Here is a 20,364-nt window from a genome sequence, read left to right as displayed (position 1 = left end):
TAAAAATAACTTAATAGACATTTTTGTAGAACCGCTGACACTTACAATTTATTCACCATACTCCTAGATAGATGTTAACAGGGAATTTTACGTTTATTTTTTAAACAAAGGCATTTAAATAAGGTTGCCGCGCTGAAAGTGTTGCCTTGACTTTTTTATATGTAAATTGACAGATCTTAAAATAGTAGTTTCGTTCGGTATATCGTGCCGAGCTATAGCACATTTAACGATCTTAGAAAAATGGAAAAATAAATTGATTTATTAATGAACTAGTATTAAAAGTTTATTAGCATAATTTTAACAAATCATTGAGTTAAAATTATAAACTAGACCCGTTTAGTTCGACTAACTTATTACACTTTTAAATTTATGAAAATTTAACAAACATGACAACATTATGTGTTCAAAAAATGTTATTAAAACATGATGAAAGTCACAAAACTCAGTATCTAGCTGCTATTTCAGGTAAGTTTTTAATTTATATTTGGTTCGACTTTAAATTACATACATGGTGTTCGAAAAATGTACGTCGAGTAAAAATATTTTGACGAGTCCTCGTCAAAAAATATGGAAAATAGTAAATAGTTGTTATACCTACTATAAAGATGGGTTCTCGTAGTTTTCAAAATACAAATTAATTATTCTGTAATTATCGTAAATACCCTGTAGTCGACTTTCTTGACGCTTGTCAGTGTTACTTCTAGTAATAATGATGTAATTTGGGCTTAATTATATGAAAATAATTAAGTTTAGTACCTTCTTAGGCACAACTTATCGCAAAAAAATTGGAACAAATATATGCCACTTGTTTTCGAGAAAATAGATCCCTCCCGTAGATCTTTGAATTCCCTTAAAATACATTTTTAAAATTGTAGTCTTAAAGATTATTAAGCTTTAAGCTCTGCCATAAATTTTGACCCTAAATCAAATAATGATACTGAAAAATTATTTGGAAAAGCGGAAAGGGTAGTTTTTGCAAGTGTAGGGGGTTGTTTCGTGAATAACTTTTTTGAGGTTATTTTTTATGCAACGTGGGTTCATTTTTTGAAAACTACATACTTTTTCCTACAAAAAGGTACTCTTGTTGCACATCGCCCAGAGTGATGGTTTTCGAGAAAATTAAGGCAAAAAGTTTGCTCTGATGGGTTGTTAGCTCAACAAAAACTTATGAAAGTTATGGCGGTTCAAAAGTAATCAAGTAGTTATTAAATAATTATTTGGAAAATCAAAGTTTCATAATTTTTAGAACATCTTATTGCTTTAAAAACGAAATAAACCAATTACCAAAATTCCTTATTAAAATAATGCATTCATTAATTCATTCATAGTAAATGTTTAAAGTGACCACCATTCATTTCGATGCAGACATCTGCTCTTCTTTTCCAAGATCTGTGTACCCTGTGGAATATTCTTGGTGTTTGTCCGAATTTGATTGGAACAGTCAATAATGCGTTGCACTGAGTAAACCAAAGCTTTCAAAGTGGCCCCAGAAGTAGAAATCTAGTGGATTATTTCGTTTTTAAAGCAATGAGATATTTTAAAAATCATAAAATTTTGATTGTTCAATTAATTATTTGATAATTACTTGGTTACTTTTGAACCGCCATAATTTTCATAAGTTTATGTTGATACCAACCCATCAGAGCAAACTCTTTGCCTTCAATTTTCTCGAAAACCATCGCTCTGGGCGATATGCAACAAGAGTACCTTTTTTGTAGGAAAAAGTATGTAGTTTTCAAGAAATGAACCCGCGTTGCAAAAAAAAAATAACTTCTAAGAAGTTATTCACGAAACAACCCCCTACCCCTGCAAAAACTACTCTTGCCGCTTTTCCAAATAATTTTTTAGTATCACCATTTGATTTAGGGTCAAAATTTATGGCAAAGCATTTTTTTTTCGAAATTTTATCTCGTTTTTTAAGCCTACAATTTCAAAACAACCTTTTTTTAAATTCATCCTTTTAGTGCCCCTAACTCCCTTAATATGCATTTTCCGCCCTATACTTATAGGAACTTTTTTTACTATTTTTAGGAGTACTATCACCCCCTGATTTTTTTACACTATTTCAATAACACCCTGTATGCGTATATTTGAAGCGAAACTTCTTACTATAGTCTATAAAATGAATAACTTTGAATTTTGACCGTTATTTTTTACCAACATGGTAAATATAAAATCCCTCTACCAAAAAAGTTACTGATATTCTTTAAATTGAGTACCTGAACGAATCAGATAGGTAACTCTTTTTACTTTCGTGAAATAGAAAAGGAAGATAATAGAACAAGTGACAGTTCTTCCTCTTCTTCCAAAAATCAACACGAAATCTCATAATTGTCAAAAGTAAAATGTCATATCAGCTTTTGACATTTCAAAATATCAGACCAATTTCGTCTCTAATAGAACAGCCTCGGAGCTAGATTTATGACGTCGCGCTAGTTAGATACCAAGAACGGTAAACTAATAGGATTGCTCATCCTCATAAGACGTACGTTCGCCTCTTCCCGCGCTTCAGCTGACAGTTGTGACGTCATTGTAGCCCTTGTCAAAGCCTTCAAGGCCTTGTCATGATAGTGTGTATTATTAGTTGCCTATGGTAAACTTATAAAAATAACAGCTGAGAAATTTTGAGTTAATTATTTTGTCAATTTTAAATGTGAAAAAGGTGTCTTTAAAGTTTTTAGAGCTATAGAGTGTATAAATACGTTCATTTTGTGTTGTGGATTGTGACAAAGTGCATACTAAGTGCCCACGATTTTGTTTATTAATTATTTTAAAGCAAAATATGGAAGTACTCTAAAAAGAATGCTTGCAAAAGGTGATACACTGGGAACTGCTGTTCTTAAAAATGCATTATCCGAGTATTTAATACGATTTATACAGTTAATTTTCTATACTGCATACATATAAGGTGTTTAAATAAATAAACTAAATAATGAACGTTTTGCATTCGGTAACCAATAATGCACGTGTGTGTATTATTGGTTGCCGGATAAGGACTAATAACCATGACAAGGGCTACAATGACGTCACAAAGCGAGTAGTTTTCGCATGCACCTGGCGGACACTTTTGGCTGAATGAGCAGTCCTATTAGGTTAACTGTTCTTGGTTAGATACTGCGGATTAATAAATATGTTGTAGACTACATGGAAAACATAATTATTCCTCTTATTGTTGGTTTGTATTTTAAAAATGATATAGTTTACATGAAATATACATAATATACAGTTAATAAATACCATATATATACCATTATATTAATAAATACTTTGGCAAATAAACTATGAACCATACAAATGCAGCAAATGTTTTACAATATACAAATAATAAATAGGGACATAAGATAATGGGTAAAATGTAAAATATATTTTAAATTTTGAGGTTTGAAAATCGATCTAATTTAACAAAACACATTCAATACCTACTAGTGATGTATTTATTATTAATTATTTAATAATATTATTATTATTTTGGTAGGTTGTGATTTTTGTGTGTATTTGTTGTATTTATATGATTTATAGTTTATTTGCCAAAGTATTTATTACTATAAATAGGTATATATATTGTATTTATTAACTGTAAATTATGTATATTTCATGTAAACTATATCATTTTTAAAATACAAACAAAAATACGAGGAATAATTATGTTTTCCATGTATTCTACAACATATTTATTAATCCGTAATATCTAACTAGTGTAACGTCATAAATCTCGCTCCGTGGCTGTTCTATTAGAGACAGCATTGCTTCAGCATGGCCGCAAGCTGCTAACCTAATAAAATTAACACTAGAAAAGACCGCGGGAACTGTCAAATTCAAAGTTATTCGTTTCACAGACTATAACAGTTTGCAACAGCTATTACTAAATTGAAGAATTTGGAGGACATGTTTCAAAAAGTGTAGTTTGAAATGTTGAAAAAGTAATAAATAAAAAAGAAATACGCGTAAAAAATAGTTTTTACGCGTAACAAATAGTTTTTTACACGTAAAAATAGTTTTTCTTAAGTGTAACAAATAGTTTGTTACACATAAAAAATATTTTTTACACCTTGATAGTTTTTTACGCGAAGCAAATATATTTTACGCTTAAAAAAGTTTTTTACGTGTAACAAATTGTTTTTTTCACGTAATAATTTGATTCACTTTCACAAAATTTGTATTAAAATATAAATATTTTTGATAAACACTTGGACTGCTTACAAATACACTCGTCGAATACGTATTTCTTCGTTACCGCTTTTCGTTACCGAGTTTTTCGTTCCGCTCATGTGTCACGGTCACATTGGTTTCACTTCAAAATTAAAAAAAAATAACTTTCAATTTGTAACAATGAATAAAATATTTTAAAAATCTTGTTAACAAATTATAAATTATAACATTGATGTTTACTGGCACCTACATGCGAGCTAATTAAAAAAACGGTATTTAAGAAAAAAATTTAACATCTTGTATGTTTAGTTTAAAACTAGGAACTAGTTATGCATCTGCGAACCTATGTTTACATGATTTTTATTTCACATTTTTTGATAAGGAATTGACTTCTCAAATTTGGCCGTGGTATTTTGAACGCCCTGTAATTGGAATCTAGCAAATGGCAACAGCGCTTTCAGATGAAGCGGAGCGTCCGCGATGGACCGTCCGCGACTTCGAGCAAGTAACATGAGTTTATATGAACAGTTTCTCATGGGTCGCGTATGCTCTGTCCGGATGACGGCCATATACATAAACACATTAGCCCGCGGTTACATTGGACGCGGGTCCGTGCGTTTTTTTAAACGTGCGAGCTCTGACGGAATTTACTCGCACGACTATTTTATTTTAGTAGTTACATTAGATGCGCGTTCAGGGTGTCCTGTGTGTCGAGTTTGTCAAAACGGATACCGCCACTACTTTGATACTGTCTGAAGATTTAATGTTAAAACAACTACTTCTTAACTTACGTATATATATATATATATATACCGCCACTACTTTGATACTGTCTGAAGATTTAATGTTAAAACAACTACTTAACTTATTGTATACGTATATATATATATATATATATATATATATATATATATATATATATATATATATATATATATATATATATATATATATATATATATATATATATATATATATATATATATATATATATATATATATATGTATATATAATTGCATATAAAATAATATGCAAGAAAAGGAGAAGAAAATGAATATGTAAAATATTTGGTGAATTAAAACAGCAACCGGTCAAATTTTTTGAATATTTTAGAATGTTTCCATCAACATTAATATATCCTAAATTAATATAAACCTGGTATTCAAAAATATTCATAATTTTCGGGAATGTATTGGGCCCAGAGCTATAAAAATTCTAACGCTCGGACGTGCACGTATTAAAAAAACAAACCAGTTTGATTTCATCCGACCAACGGGAATTGACGTACGTGCACGGACGCGCAAACTCCGATGCAATGTAACCGCCTGCGTAGATACTATTTATTTGTTTTTTGCTGCGTGCACGTCCGAGCACGTACGGCCAAAAAAACGCACGGACACGCATCCAATGTAACCATGGGCTTAATATAAAAACACGCGGACGGTCCGTCGCGGACGCTCCGCGCCATCTAAAAGCGCTCTAAGAGATACGGGTTGGCTTACATTGGAGCAAAGTTGTCTATTACTGAGCCCAATGTTAATTGATCTCAAATATAAAAAAGCGAGAAAAAAATGTTAATTGCGCACAGTTTTTTTTTAGAAAAATATTACAGTAATAACCCATATGCACGTCCCTGGTGAATCTGTTGACATATTTTTAGCATTAAAATATGTAACACTTATAGTAACTTTTATCCTAAAGATTTCATTAGAATTGTTAAAAAAGCAGTTGGTAGAAAATTATAATAAATAAAATAAAAAATCGGTAAAAAAACTTTTAAGTTAAACGGTTTTATCTTATGTGCACTGAAAACTAGAAAATAATAATAACAATTAGGTATTTTGAACTTCTAGTTCAGAAATATTTTAGTACTAGGCAGAATAGCTTTTAGGCATATTAGACTAAAATAAAAACGTGGGGCTCCTCTGAAATCCTACCTATGGCAAAGCATATATTTATACTTTGGTAGATCATGAGCTCGGCGTTCGCTGGTGAAGCCGCCACGGCTGGTTATTGATTGTCAAAATCTCCAGTTACGATTATAGTAAGTCGATGCAATCCACACTTAGTATAGAAGAAAGTATTACAGCAATAGTTAATGGGCCCCACGTTTTTATTTTAGTCTAATATGCCTAAAAGCTATTCTGCCTAGTACTAAAATATTTCTGAACTAGAAGTTCAAAATACCTAATTGTTATTATTATTTTCTAGTTTTCAGTGCACATAAGATAAAACCGTTTAACTAAAAAGTTTTTTACCGATTGTTTATTTTCTAGTTTTTAGTATTTAACGGAAATGCCTACCGAATATTCCTCATTCAATTTAATTCATTTAGTGCATCATTATTACATGGTTTTTTACCTGATAATTTATTACAAGCTAACGCTCAGGTGTTTCTGACGCTAACAACTCTTTCTGTCTGTCGCGTTCTGATGCTAGCCTAGACTCATGACGCTCAGGTGTTTCTGACGCTAACAACTCTCTTTGTCTCTCTCGTTGTGATGCCAGCCTAGACTCATGACGCTTCAGGTGTTTCTGCCGCTAACAACTCTCTGTCTGTCACGTTGTGATGCTAGCCTGGACTCATGACGCTCAGGTGTTTCTGACTCTACCAGCTGTCTTTGTCTCTCACGTTGTGCTATTAACCTGGCATCATGTTGCTCAGGTGTTTCTGTTGCTAACCATTCTCTTCGTTTCTGTAGTCGACTATAGGTTTCATTTTCACTTTCTTTGCACGTTTCTGTTCTATACTTTTCTTTCTGCCTTTTTTGAGCCTTCTTTTCGTTGTGTAGCAGTTTCGTTTTTATTTTTTGTTTGTTTTTTATTTATTGTTTCCATGTTGTTCCCACGAGTAATGGACATTTTAACGGTCGACCCCCCCAGAGGTCCAGTAGAGGGGCAAGGCTATAATATACAACAAGAGGCGCCCAATCTTGAGGGGAAAACGCTTGCGACATTACATTTTTAGCCACCGGGTGGCTAAAAATGTAATGTCGGCCACCCCAGGGCCGATCCTAGGGTGTCGGCCGCCCGCGTGCAAAGACCTAATGTGCCGCCCCCCCCTTTAGAAAAGTAAAAAATTAATAAAAATGCAAATAAAATTTGAAACGCAAAATTTTATTTTATGGCCAGCCAGGTTATAATAGTGAAAAAATACTTTACCAAGATACTAAAAAACAAAAATAAATCCTTATAAGTATAAATAGACATTTTATAATTACAAATACAAAACAACAGTATATTCACTCAGAAAATACAATCTTATAACAAAAAGTACTTAAACATCATAAATCTCGTGAAAGGTATGTAATCAGTCCTTCTACAAAGGTTACCTAATAATTAACTATAAACTAACTTTTCTGGCTTTCTGAGAAGCAAATTTGTCAATAATTTCGGTCAAATCAATTTTTTCAGAGAATGCGGATTCGATAGAAATGATGGCCAAATCTGTAAGCCTTTCTTGTGTCATATTATTTCTTAAGTAATTTTTAATAATTTTTAATTTACTAAAACTTCTTTCGCCTGAAGCCACAGAAACAGGTAAGGTTAAAAATATTCTTAATGCCAGAGCAAAATTCGGAAAACAGGGAATGAGATCATTTTTGACTATTATCTCTAATATTTCAGTTGGCTGTTTTTCACCTGGAAAAATATCTTTGAATGAAGTTAGTTCATTAAAGAGTTGTATACCGTCTATATCTTTCACGATATTTTCTTCCTCCCGTACCTGTAACTTAATATCTAAGTCCATGCAGGCTTTCATAAGGTTTTCATTAGAAATTTTATGAAACTCATACAGAAAGCAGAATATTGAATAGCACTCAGATAACAAGGTAAATCTTTCATTTACCGAGGAGATCGCGTGATCAAGAATTGTAAAATAGAAAGCAGTTTTGAACTGTTGGACGGGATTTGAAATTGGTTCATCACTACCCTCGTAATCAAATAAACGGGCCTTTTTCCTAAGCTTTGAGATGGGAAATTCAGGATCAGTACCTAAATCTCTAACAAGAGTTGTTGCTGATTCGACAAATATTTTAAAATTATCGTCAGATCTTTGAAATTCCAAATATTTTTTAAGATTGTCTAAGCCTTGAATGCATTCCGCGATATTCAATTTAGGATTTTGAAGCATTTTACTTAAGACATCAATTCTTGATAATAAATCATGCCAAATTAAAACTGAACACAAAAATTTAAATGTTTGTAGACTTTTAATAATTGATTTAGCACCCATTTTTGTTTTCGTGTCTCTGGTAGGATCTTCAATTAAGACATTTAATGCAGTAATAATGTTCTTTAGGTCTTGTTTTAGAGGTCTAATAGCATTGATACGGCTTTCCCACCTTGTTTCACTTAACGGTTTTAAAGTTAGACTTTTTACGTGCTTTTTTAGTATATCCCATCGATATGGGGACGCAGAAAAGTAATTATAAACCTCTTGTACTATATCAAAAAAGCCAGAAATTTCACCACTAGAGCTGGCAGCGTCATTAACGACGAGATTTAATGTATGAGCCGCACACGGCACGTATAATGCTCTAGGATTTATATCCAGAATCCGTTTCTGAAGCCCTATATTTTTCCCTTTCATGTTCGATCCATTGTCGTAGCCCTGACCCCTTATATCTTTAACTTCAAGTTGCAGACTAGGTAATAGCTTTTCTAATAGAAAATTGCACAGGCCTTCTCCGGTGGTATTAGTTATTGGAAAAAATCCTAGAAAAAATTCTAAAATATCTACCTTACCATCAGTAGTATTCACACACCTAATTACAAACGTTATTTGTTCTGTGTGACTAATGTCTGGTGTAGAGTCGAGAATAATAGCATAATATTTGGCGTTCTTGACAATTCGTGTTATCTCATTACGGATAGAGTCTGCTAAAATATTGATTATCTCATTTTGAAAATGCTGCCCTAAGTAGTGTGGAATACGGGTTTTGTTATCTTTACATTTACTGATATTATTAAGGTGTTCTGAAATAACTGGATCAAATTTGGCCAACATCTCTACTGCCTTTAAAAAATTACCATTATCTTTATGATACAACTTCGTACTAGTTCCTCTGAATGCCAAGTTTTGACTCGCTAAAAATTGTACTACAGCAATCAGTCTTTCAATGATGGCGCGCCATCGCTTTTTCTCCCTGTTGTAAACATTTTGTTGTTCCGCGTCAATAGTAATTTTTTTTTCCAGCCTTATCTTTAACTCGCATCACGATCTAATAGAATTTACGTGTTTTAGAGTATTTTCGTGCTTATTGAGGTAGTCCGAACAATGACGCCAATCAGAAAAGCCAGTATTTACAAGTTGTGTTGAACTAACTTTGCTAAACAATTTACATGCAAAACAAAAAATACGATTAAGTTTTATGGAATAGGAGAGCCACGCGCGATTTATTTTCTCCCCGTTCACTAAAGTTTTGATATAATATGAACTGCTAAATTTTCTGCCATCCTCATCCACCGGAAATTTAAAATTTGTTACTTGTTTGGGACCATGTTCTACCAATAAATCAATATATGTTTTCGTTAAAATGTTAGGCCAAGTACCTGGATCATCTAGGGCTATTTGAGCAGAATCCTCTTCCTTTTCAGTCTCATCTTCACATTCGGGCTCACTGGGAATGAAACTGTTTGATGATGTTGATGATGAACTTGCCATTTCATCGCCTTCATCAGGTGTGAGGTCCTTGGATTTGGTGTTTTTATCGTCATAAGTACTGGTGGATGGTTGTGAATAATCAAACACCGCATTTTGAATCAAATCTTTTTGTTCAGGTTCAGGTTCAGTTTTTTCCGGTTCTCTGAAATATTTTCTCAATGCTCCCGCTTGTTTAGAGATTTCTTCTATTCTTTTATTCTTCTCTTTTCTATAGAAGGCACCCGACTGTCTTTTAGTCTTTCTGGAAGACATCTAGAAAAAATTATAAGTAGTTTAAAAAAACAAAAAAAAAACGCTTTTACCGTTTAGTATAAAATAATATAATTTACCTAAAATGTTTAATAAAAAAGCGTAAGTAGGTGTATGCCTTTCAAGGAAACGCACTTTAAAGCGCCTCATTTTTTTATTAAACATTTTAGGTAAATTGTATTATTTTATACATTTTAGTACAGTAAAAGCGTGTTTTTTTAGTTTTTTACACTATAATCTATTTTTCATGTTTTTAGTTTTGGAATAAACAACTTTTTATTTATTTTTTATTTTTTTTAATTTTTTCCCCTTTCACCCTTTAGGGGATGAAATAACAACTTTTTTTCGCAAGTCATCTTAATTTATCGTAATCTATCCAAAAGTGAAAACCACATATCTCTAGATATCACTGTTCTCGATATATACAGAAAACTACCCCTTTCACCCTCTTAAGGGATTATTTTTTAGCAAATTATCTTTATATTTCACATTGCATTGTCATCGGAACTGAACCAACATGCCAAATTTCAATTTCCTTTGATAAGCGGAAGTGGTTCTAATTCAAGTTACAAGATTTATTACTTACATTTACTTATGCGGCCATTTGAAAACGAAGCAGCGTTAATTTTGGGCACCCCAAGGCATTTACGAAAAAACCCTCGGACACGTCGATTCTTTATCAAAAATCGACTTGTCCGAGAGTTTTTTCGAAAATGCATTGGGGTGCCCAAAATTAGCTCTGTTTCGTTTTCAAATGGCCACCCTATACTTACAAACTTACAAGTGAAGAATATAAAAATGTGTTAAAAAGACAAGAAATACGTAAGTATACCATCATGACTCAGAGATGCAATAAAACCAAAACTTTTTCAGAAATATTGAGATTTCTCGGAAAGGGTTACTCCTAGCGATGTTAAAGAAGTATATAAATATCATTACTTTTTTTGGTTAGAAAAACTGTAAGAATATGGTTTATCCCCATTCTTGTTAAAAAAATTAGAGAAAATTATAATTAGGTATAAATAATGATTTGTATTCGTAGCGCTCTTTAACGTCTAGGTAAAATCGAATACCAATTTATAATTACTCTCCTCAAAAAAAAACCAGTCGGTTACAGAATTTTGTAAGAAAGTAAATTAAATCACTTTTCATCAGCTTTTATACAAAACATTTTTCTCTAAAATGTAAAACAGGAACAGGGGACAGGAGAGTTAGTGTAAATTACATCAAATTAATAAAATAAAGTTTTATACTTACCATAATACACTATATAGTTTTGATATTCTGCCATGGAGATCTTCGATTTGAGTATCGGGACAGATCACGGAGAGATTCATTACGTTCGGTTATATTCGGTTACAATCGGCACGCCATCGCCAGAGCGAATCAGTTTACTACGATTTACAATCAAATTCTACGCAAGCATGTAGGGGAAATATAGCGGGGCGAGCAGAGTTTTCTTCCTCTTCAAGGACATTTCGAAATTCCCTCAGGTCAGATTTTTTTCCAGTAGCGTTACATTTCAGGGATTTTTTAACATATATTTTGTAAAATAAAAATGTTTTCTGTATCAAAAAAATGAATAACAACTACTTAACCTATTTTTAGTTTATTTAAATAACATAATAATATCCTAAGTGCATATTCACTAAATTTGTAAACCCTTTCAAAATAGGTAAGCTTGAGAAATAAAATAATTGAAAAATTTTGCTTGATTAATAAAAGTATAAAGGTAGATGCGGTCTGCGGCCGCCCCTTTTTTTGGCCGCCCGCGTGCGGTGCACGCGCTGCACACCTACTAGGATCGGCCCTGAGCCACCCTAATGCCATACAGTCCTCAGCACGTTTTAACCTATTACCTTAACTTCGGTGAGCTACCGCTAACTACGTAGATACATCTAATCACCTATTTTTTTTATCTGTCCTTCTAACGTCACACAATCTTGGACACAACTGTTCTGGACACGACTACTCATGCCCTCACCTAATACGCCATTTTGTAACGACATCCATCTTGGATTTAAAATTTTGTCATAATCACAGTATTCTACTAGTGTAGCCCTTTCATTTGATACCCATATTGAGGGAGTTGTGGAAAAATATGAAATCCGCCATTTTGTACCGGCGGCCATTTTAGATTTACAATGTTATTGATATTACTATATTGTATTGTCATCGGAACTAAAGGTGTACCAAATTTCAGATCAATCTGACAACAGGAAGGTACTTAAATTTCAATTTCTAATTTTGACCCAAATAAACAAACAAATAAATAAATACCGTACGGGCCGAGCTAAATAAAACCGTTTAAAAAATAAAGACTCTAACTTCCTGTGGCCGCGAAACAAAGCAGAATCGGACCTATGTTGATTTAAGGTATATAAATCTTATTTTTACATGAGGAATCTCCTCACGAGAGATAGCACGTGTTTTTTGAAACACCCTATATGTGTAGATTTTTTCTACCTGTCAAAATAAATAAAGAAAAGAAGAAAACAAAATTAAACTTTATCTGTCATATTTCCGGAAATCACAAAGATTATCAAGAGGGTCACAACAGGCAAATTTGTTCCAATTTAATCTACTGTGTATTTCTTATCGTTTTCGATATCCCAATCGTGAGAGCCAAATTTAAAACACCCTGTAGACATAATTCACAGAAAATATATTTTAGCTTCGCTGACATTTTATATCTTTGGTGCATACCAAGGATGGACTGCGCCTTCTCTGATAAAGCTTCTTTCTGATGAATATCCTATACCAATTACTCAAGACGAGGCGTCTGTCGTAGCAACCATAGGGTCTGCAGGTGATGTGGTAGGTGGCTTTGTGGGTGCATATTTGGCAGATTTGATTGGCAGAAAGACCTGCATTATGTGTATCGGCATACCGCAAGTAAGTTTTAAATATCTAGTTCTAGTGTAATCAATTTAAATATAAATCCAAGTTAAAAATACTTCCACGTGTAGCACGAGTTAGCATTAAAATAAAGTTGCACTTTCTGGCATTTCGTTTTCTGACAAGTGGGTACTAGGATGCTTATTTTTAATAGAAATGCTAATATTTTATGCAAATTAAATTCTAAACATACTTAGTGTTTAGTGTAATTTTTGTGTACAGGTTTTTGAAACATTTGTAATTTTATTCAAGAAAGTGAGGTTGAAAGGGTATTTCGCCACTATAAGAAAATCTACAAAATAAAATAGTTGTTTTTTTTTGTAAACACTGCTATGTTAATCCAACGGAGACCAATTTGTCAGCAGTGATTTACTAATAAACAAATTTGCGAAGCGGACAAAAATATTCTTAACGTTTCGGGAAGATCTTCGGTCTTCCCTTTGCCTGAAACAAAAAAAAAATACGAAGAACAAAGAAAAAGTTATTTAAAATAAATAATAACTACTAATAACTACTACTACTAATAAATAATACCATTTAGTATTAGATATAGAACATTGTACACAATGTGTTTAGACTTACTTGTGGAATTTTAAGTGCATACAATTTTTTGCTAATTCTGTATAAAACAAGCAAATTAATAGGAACTCTTGGCACCTCTTGGTTAAACTGGAAATGCCAGGGAATGATGAATATCTTAAAATGTAATTAAACGTTGAAATATGCTCATACTAAAAGATTTGCATTTAAATCTAGACCATCAATTGAATGGGCGAGTTGTTTGAAAATCCCTGGTATACAGGGTGGCGCCTCTCATACGCTGCGGAGGCTCTAAGGAGAACGAGAGTTTGTATTGAAATTAAATTTTGTGAGTATATTATGTAGGTTAATTCAGAGCACTTTTAAAAATATAGAGAGTTCTACAGGGTGTACAAAAAAGTTACATATGAAAGTTGTGTTTTTTGCAATGGAACACCCTATAAATTAACTGATTTTTGGATTTTGGGAGAAAAATAAAGGTGAGTTTTATAAGAGAAGTACCATATGACTAAAATGTAAGATTTTTGACATATTTAAGATTTTCTAGAAATAAAGAACAATTTTATTACAATAAAAGCTACCCAAATTGAAATATACCCAGTATAACATAATATGTAGTTAAATTAACTGTTGTACTTTAAATCAAATTAAAGCTTTATCCAAAAAGTTATACAGGCTGAGACAAAATTAATATTGAACATTGGTCACCTTCAAAAGTATTTTACTCTTTTATTTTAAATGGAACAACATCCAGGTTATTATTCCGATATTCAATGAAGAATTAATGTCTTTTCAAAATACTATTAAGGTTGTCTACCCTTCAAACAAAGATTTTCTTAGATATTTTCATTTACATGATTTGATCTGAGTAAATCTTTATTATTTGATAAAATCACGGGTGGCTGTGATATGTCTGACGTTATTTCAACATAGCTGTCTAATTAGTCTAACTTTAACAACTATATATATATCATTTTGTGTCAGTTAAAACAAAAAAAAATCTCAGAAATTTGCCGAAAATGCAAACTAATCCTACATCAGAGAGAATTGATATGATTGGTGAATGCAGTGCGCATTCACCAATTAATAGAATACTTAAATGCTCCTGATTTTATCTAGTCTGTTTTTTTATGGGGATATGTTAAAGACCGTGTTTTCAAAACTCGATCAACTATTGTCGACAACATGAGACAAATTATTATAGCTGCTTTTCAAGGTGTTATAACACATATGCCTTTTAAAATGAAAAGATCCTTTTGAAAAGACAATCATTTTATGCAGTTAACAAGAAAGGAAGCATTTTGAGCATTTGATTTCATCTAGCTAATTTTTGTTACATATAATTATAGGTTTAAATCTATTTTTAATTCTATAATAATTAAAATATGTTTTTAACGTGTATCTTTTTATTACTGTTGAGTATTTTACTCTACAATCTTTAATTTTTGTTAAATTAACAAAAGGTATATCACAGCCACCCTAGATTTTCTCAAATAATTGTCTAGATAAAAATAAAAATAAAGATCTACTGACGCAAAATCACAAAAATTAAAATATCTAGGAAAATCTTTGTTTGAGGGGTAGATAACCTTAATAATATTTTGAAGATATATAAATTCCCCATTGAACACCGGAACAATATACTGGGTGTTCCATTTAAAATAAAGGAAATAAAGACTAATAAGATAAAGAAGAAACTTGCTTTTAAAGGTAACTAATGTTCCATATTAATTTTGTCTTACCTTGTATATCTTTCCAAGTCAAATTTCACTTTGGTTTAACATACAATGGTTACTGTAATTAAATATCAGGTTGTTATCGAAATTTAAAATTTACTCTTCATTTTCACAAAATGTGAAATATGTCAAAATCCTTGGATTTTAGGTATATGTTTCTTTACTCACCTTTATTTTTTCCTAGAATCCGAAAATCAATTAATATATAGGGTGTTCCATTAGAAAAAACACAACTTTGATGTGTAACTTTTTTGGGGGACATCCTGTATAATTCTATATATTTTTATAAAATGCTTTCAGTTAACCTACATATGCTGCCAAAATTTAAGTTCGATATAAACTACCGTTCTCCTTGGAGCTTCCGCGGCGTATGAGAGGTACCACCCTGTATGTTCTTAATAAACCAACCTAACTCTACCTTTGACTGTACTGTTTTAGATTTTGTCGCCAATATTTGTATACTTTTCTGACTACTCTAAATATTTATTGTATATAGCAAGAATTATGGGTGGTATCGGAGAAGGATCTAGTATAGCTATTGTAGGAACTTACATTGCTGAAATTGCAGTACCAAAAGTACGCGGGGTCTTAGGAGGTTCAGCGATTATTCTCATTTGTATCGGAATGCTGACAACTAACGTAGTTGGTAAGATTATTTGTTTTATTACTGTATAAGAATATTTAGTTACAGATAATTTAAGCATTAAGACCCATCATTATAAAATTATAAAAACAGAAACACATAGTTGGAACTGTTAAAACCATGGAAAAATTCATCATAAAAACTTTTATGATCGTGCATGTTTTTTATGATGATAGAAAGACAATCGAATGGAAAATTATAACATAATAATAGTTTTAAACGCTAAACGAAGTGTGAGTTTTGCATCACAAGAACATTTTCTTTAGCACTCATTTTACAGAAAAAAAATATCATCACCATCATCAGAGCCATTACTCGCTGACGAGTATCTGACTCGCATCAGAAGATGGTTACGCAAGGCCTTATCTTTCATGAGCTTTTCTGTGACTGAAAAGCCCGATACGTGATGTTGTCTCTCTTCCGCACTTCGGACATACATAAAGCTCATTACTTTGGGGTCTCTTTACTTTTTGGTTGTCGTTGTTAACTGAGTTTACAATTCTTCTCCATTGCGTTCCTGTTGTGTGCTGATTCCTCCCACTGATTTTGCATGGTTATCCCCTTTAAGTTTTTATGGAAAATATCCTTGTATCTCTTGAGTTGTCCACCCGGTTTCCTCTTACCGTCTACAAGCTCACCGTAAAGAAGAGGTTTCGGTAGGCGGTTTTCTTGCATACGTGGCCAGCACATCTTAAGCGGGGTTTAGTAATCATGATTTCAGCGCTCTCGCAGCTACCTTTTTCAAGGGCCGATACGTTTGAGGCATGGTGATACCATTTAATTCTTAACAGTTGACTAAGGTGTCTCTGTTGCAACTTGCTTAATGCGTTCATTTACCGGCGGTAAGGCACCCAGGTTTCGCTTCCATATATAACATGGTGGGGATTATTATTGCTTGGTACACTGCAAGTTTCGCTTTTGTGCTCAAGTCATGATTGTAGAAATCCCTGTCTTAATTTCCAGAATGCTCTTGAGGCGTTACTAATTCTGTGCTGAATTTCAGAGTCGATATTGGCCTTTTCCGAAATCAGGTAGCCAAGGTAATTGAATTCCGCTACATATTCTAGTAGTTCTTTTCCGATTTTTACAGCATTGTTATGATTTTCCGGGGGAGTACACATGATTTTAGTTTTATTGGTGTTCAACTTAAGACCAAAACCTCGTATGCCCAGGGATATGTGTTCAGCATTTCTTGTAATTGCTGTAACGTTTTTGCAACTAGAGCGCAAGAAAAAAAAATATTGTTCTGCCAAATTTGAGTACTTATATTAAATTACAATTTTCAAACTATCGATTTTATAAACTTTAGTGATGTCTATTTGAACCCGTATAATTTTTAAACAATCACAATTATATTTTAGGGTCTTATATGTCGATAAAAGATACTGCTTTATTAATGGCTGTGTTTACCATTATATTTTGGATTTGCTTTATGTTTATGCCTGAAAGTCCGTATTATTACTTGATGAAGAACAAGGATGAAAAGGCCAAACATTCACTAAAGGTATGCTAAACTGTAAAATAATATTATACAATTTTATTTGATATTACTTAAAATTACTACAATTCCGATTGTAATTGATATTTTGTTCTTTTTTTTACTATACAGGGCGCGTCCCAAAAGTGGCATTCAGTCACTTCCTGTTTCACCGGAAATGACTACAAGTTTTGATTTTTATATGGCACCCTCGGTATATTTCTCTTTATTCGAAAGCAAATGACACTCTGAATAGAATGACATATCATATGTCAACTTTTGACATTTTCGCATATGGTTTATTTGAAATTGTAACACGCTCTTCATAACGACAATTTGACTCGAAATACCAAGTGTGTGGTATCAAATTTTATTCAAAAAAAAAAACTTTTTCCAAATATGCTAATGAGCCACCCTTGTTCCATTAAAAAAAGAGATATTATTAAAAATATGATTTGGGCATCTTTTAACCGGCCAGGACAAGACACGAAAAACATTAGACGATCAAATATATTTTTTAAGGCTCCTTTACTAAAAATTAGTGTTTTAAATTCAGCCATGACACTCTATGTCAATTCATTCTAATGTCATTCTTTCATAGTGTCATTCTATCGAATACAGCAGAAATATACCGAGGGTGCCATTTAAAAATCAAATGTTAGTCAATCAGTATCATTTCCGGTGAAATAGGAAGTGACTAAAAACAATTGAATACGTCTATCAATTCTAATTTATGTCATAAACTAACATATCAAATCTTGTTTTTTTATCTGAAACAATAAAAAAGTTATAGGGGTGAACCACTTTCGAAACGCACACAGTATGATATCTTGATGATTGTAGAATGTTTTTTTTATAATCTATTTTTTGTTTGTTAGCCTTTTTTTTGTTTTTTTGTATTTAACTTAGAAGAAAAATACCTAGTGTTAAAATGTAAAATAAAACTTCTGTGTTCTTTTCAGATCTTAAGAAGAAAATTTGACGTCGAAGCAGAGTTCGATCAATTATCCATATTTGTCCAAAAACAAATGGCGGAAAGAGGCACATTTAGAGACTTATTCTGCGTTCCAATAAACCGACAGATTTTAATATTGGTCACATTGTTAAGAGTGTTCCAATTTTTTACTGGCTATATGGCTCTAACATCTTATATTCAACTATTGATAGTTCAAACAACAAACTTAAGTCCAGTTTTTGGTTCATCTTTATTAATTGTAACTGGAATTATTACTATGATCTTAGCCCTGTTCTACATAGACAAGACTGGAAGAAGAACTATATTTCTTGTTTCCATGATCTTGTGCTTTTGCGCCCTTATTTCCATGGCGGTATTTTTATCTGTACGCGATTATACTACTGCAGATTTATCATCCGTTTCATTTATGCCATTGGTATTTGTAATAGCTTATAACATTTTTTATTTGGGTGGTTTGGGAATAGGGGTTAACATATACATTGCTGAAGTATATCCCAGTAATATTAAAGCAAAAGGTCTGGCGATTGCAAGTATAGTATATGCGATTACTCTTACAACTAGCACGAAGTTGTATCAGTATACTACCGATTACATAGGGGCGTCAGTGCCATTTTATATATTTGCTGGATCGACTGTTGGTGGAATTGCATATATTTATTTTGTTATTCCTGAAACTAAAGGGAAAACTTTAGAAATGATCCAACATGAGCTAAGAAAAAGTCGAAAAGCAGTTGAAAGTGAAAGATTTGAGCATGAGATGTATCCTTTAAATAAATAATAAAATTTGTACTTCATATACAAGGTGGCCCATTAGTGCAAGGAATTGCAATATCTTCGTCGTTGTCAAAGATATAATAATAATAATAACAAGTTTTTTACAGATGCTGCATAGTTTACAAGGGGGCATATCCTTGGCATATCCTAAAAATATTTTGTTGTATACAGGGTGTCACAAAAAAGTTATAATAAAGTGTTTTTAAATTGCATCCCCATTTTTCTGTACATAATAATCGGATTCACTATAAAACTGCATATAGAACGCTATTTTATTTAAAGCACTATGCTGTGTTGCCATTATATTTCTTATTTACTAAAACTTTGGTTAAAAACACTATATATGAAAACTACAGTTAATATACATTTATTATTACTTAGCCATGTTTTCTTAAACAAGAAGGACAACAAAATAAAATTGCAAAGGATAATTTACATTATCTTCATCGCAATATTTAAAATGCTATATCTCACTTTTTTTAAATGTAATACTTTGTATATTATTTTTACGTAAAATAATATACAGGGTATTATTGCATTTAAAAAAAAATGGCGCCGGGAGGCACGTATAGCCGCCCATACTAAAATATGTTAATAAAAAGTTGGTACGCAGTTCTTTTAGATTCAAAGTAAGAAAATTTTTCCAATTTTTTTATCTCAAAAACTGCGACTTTGACTGATTTTGATGTTATTACAAATTTTGTTGCAAATATTATTCCTAACCTTAAATTGAAAACCGCGTTTCGCTAGCTACTGTAATTTTGGAGTTACAATTTTTTAAAGTTTTTAACCCTCTCCCTTACCCCCTTACCAACCCCCCACCCCCATCAAAAACTAATGGCCAGATTCTCGGGTGCCACAGTATTTTTCTGCCAAATTTGGTTAAAATCGGTTTAGCGGTTTTTGAGTTATCGTGTTACAGACGGACAGACGGACAGACAGACAGCATGAAAATATTTTGTATTAAGGTCATTTATGACCCAAGTAACTCATTTTGAGTGAAATTAAAGAAACTTTTCTTTTGCCGATCTTAATAGGCTACCATACCTATTGGTATGGTCGGCTAAAAATTGAGATACCTATAGCATGTGTTAAATATTCTGATTTTGGTGACTCTATAAAAAACATCCTGTAGAGGAGTATGAACATTTTCTTTCACGAATTTATTCTGCTATCCTGGGTGTTTAGGAAAATATAGCAAAAAGTTTTAATATAGAAAGACTTTTAATATAGACATTATGTTTTTAACCAAA

General features: G+C 32.2%; 2 protein-coding genes across 3 annotated transcripts; one reads left to right on the top strand and one right to left on the bottom strand.

The window, feature by feature from the left end:
- Positions 1 to 168: 168 nt before the first annotated feature.
- Positions 169 to 19,851, top strand: LOC115886335 (facilitated trehalose transporter Tret1-like). The gene is made up of 5 exons (XM_030905430.1): positions 169 to 465; positions 12,742 to 12,962; positions 15,680 to 15,887; positions 17,246 to 17,388; positions 18,324 to 19,851. Exons 1-5 carry the CDS (start codon positions 387 to 389, stop codon positions 19,113 to 19,115), a joined length of 1,443 nt encoding a protein of 480 aa, XP_030761290.1. The 5' UTR covers positions 169 to 386; the 3' UTR covers positions 19,116 to 19,851.
- Positions 7,249 to 11,723, bottom strand: LOC115886334 (zinc finger MYM-type protein 5-like). Of its 2 annotated transcripts, none has more exons than XM_030905428.1 (2): positions 11,325 to 11,723; positions 7,249 to 10,070 (listed from the first exon to the last, which is right to left on the bottom strand). In XM_030905428.1, exon 2 carries the CDS (start codon positions 9,159 to 9,161, stop codon positions 7,494 to 7,496), a length of 1,668 nt encoding a protein of 555 aa, XP_030761288.1. In that variant the 5' UTR covers positions 9,162 to 10,070; positions 11,325 to 11,723; the 3' UTR covers positions 7,249 to 7,493. Both variants share the same exon structure in this region, with proteins under 2 accessions (XP_030761288.1, XP_030761289.1).
- Positions 19,852 to 20,364: the final 513 nt, after the last annotated feature.

Source organism: Sitophilus oryzae, unplaced genomic scaffold, assembly GCF_002938485.1.
Source record: "Sitophilus oryzae breed Bouriz unplaced genomic scaffold, Soryzae_2.0 scaffold_484_pilon_pilon, whole genome shotgun sequence".
Lineage (NCBI taxonomy): Eukaryota > Metazoa > Arthropoda > Insecta > Coleoptera > Curculionidae > Sitophilus > Sitophilus oryzae.
Note: the sequence above shows the minus strand (reverse complement) of the source record. Positions and strands in the feature narration are given on the sequence as shown.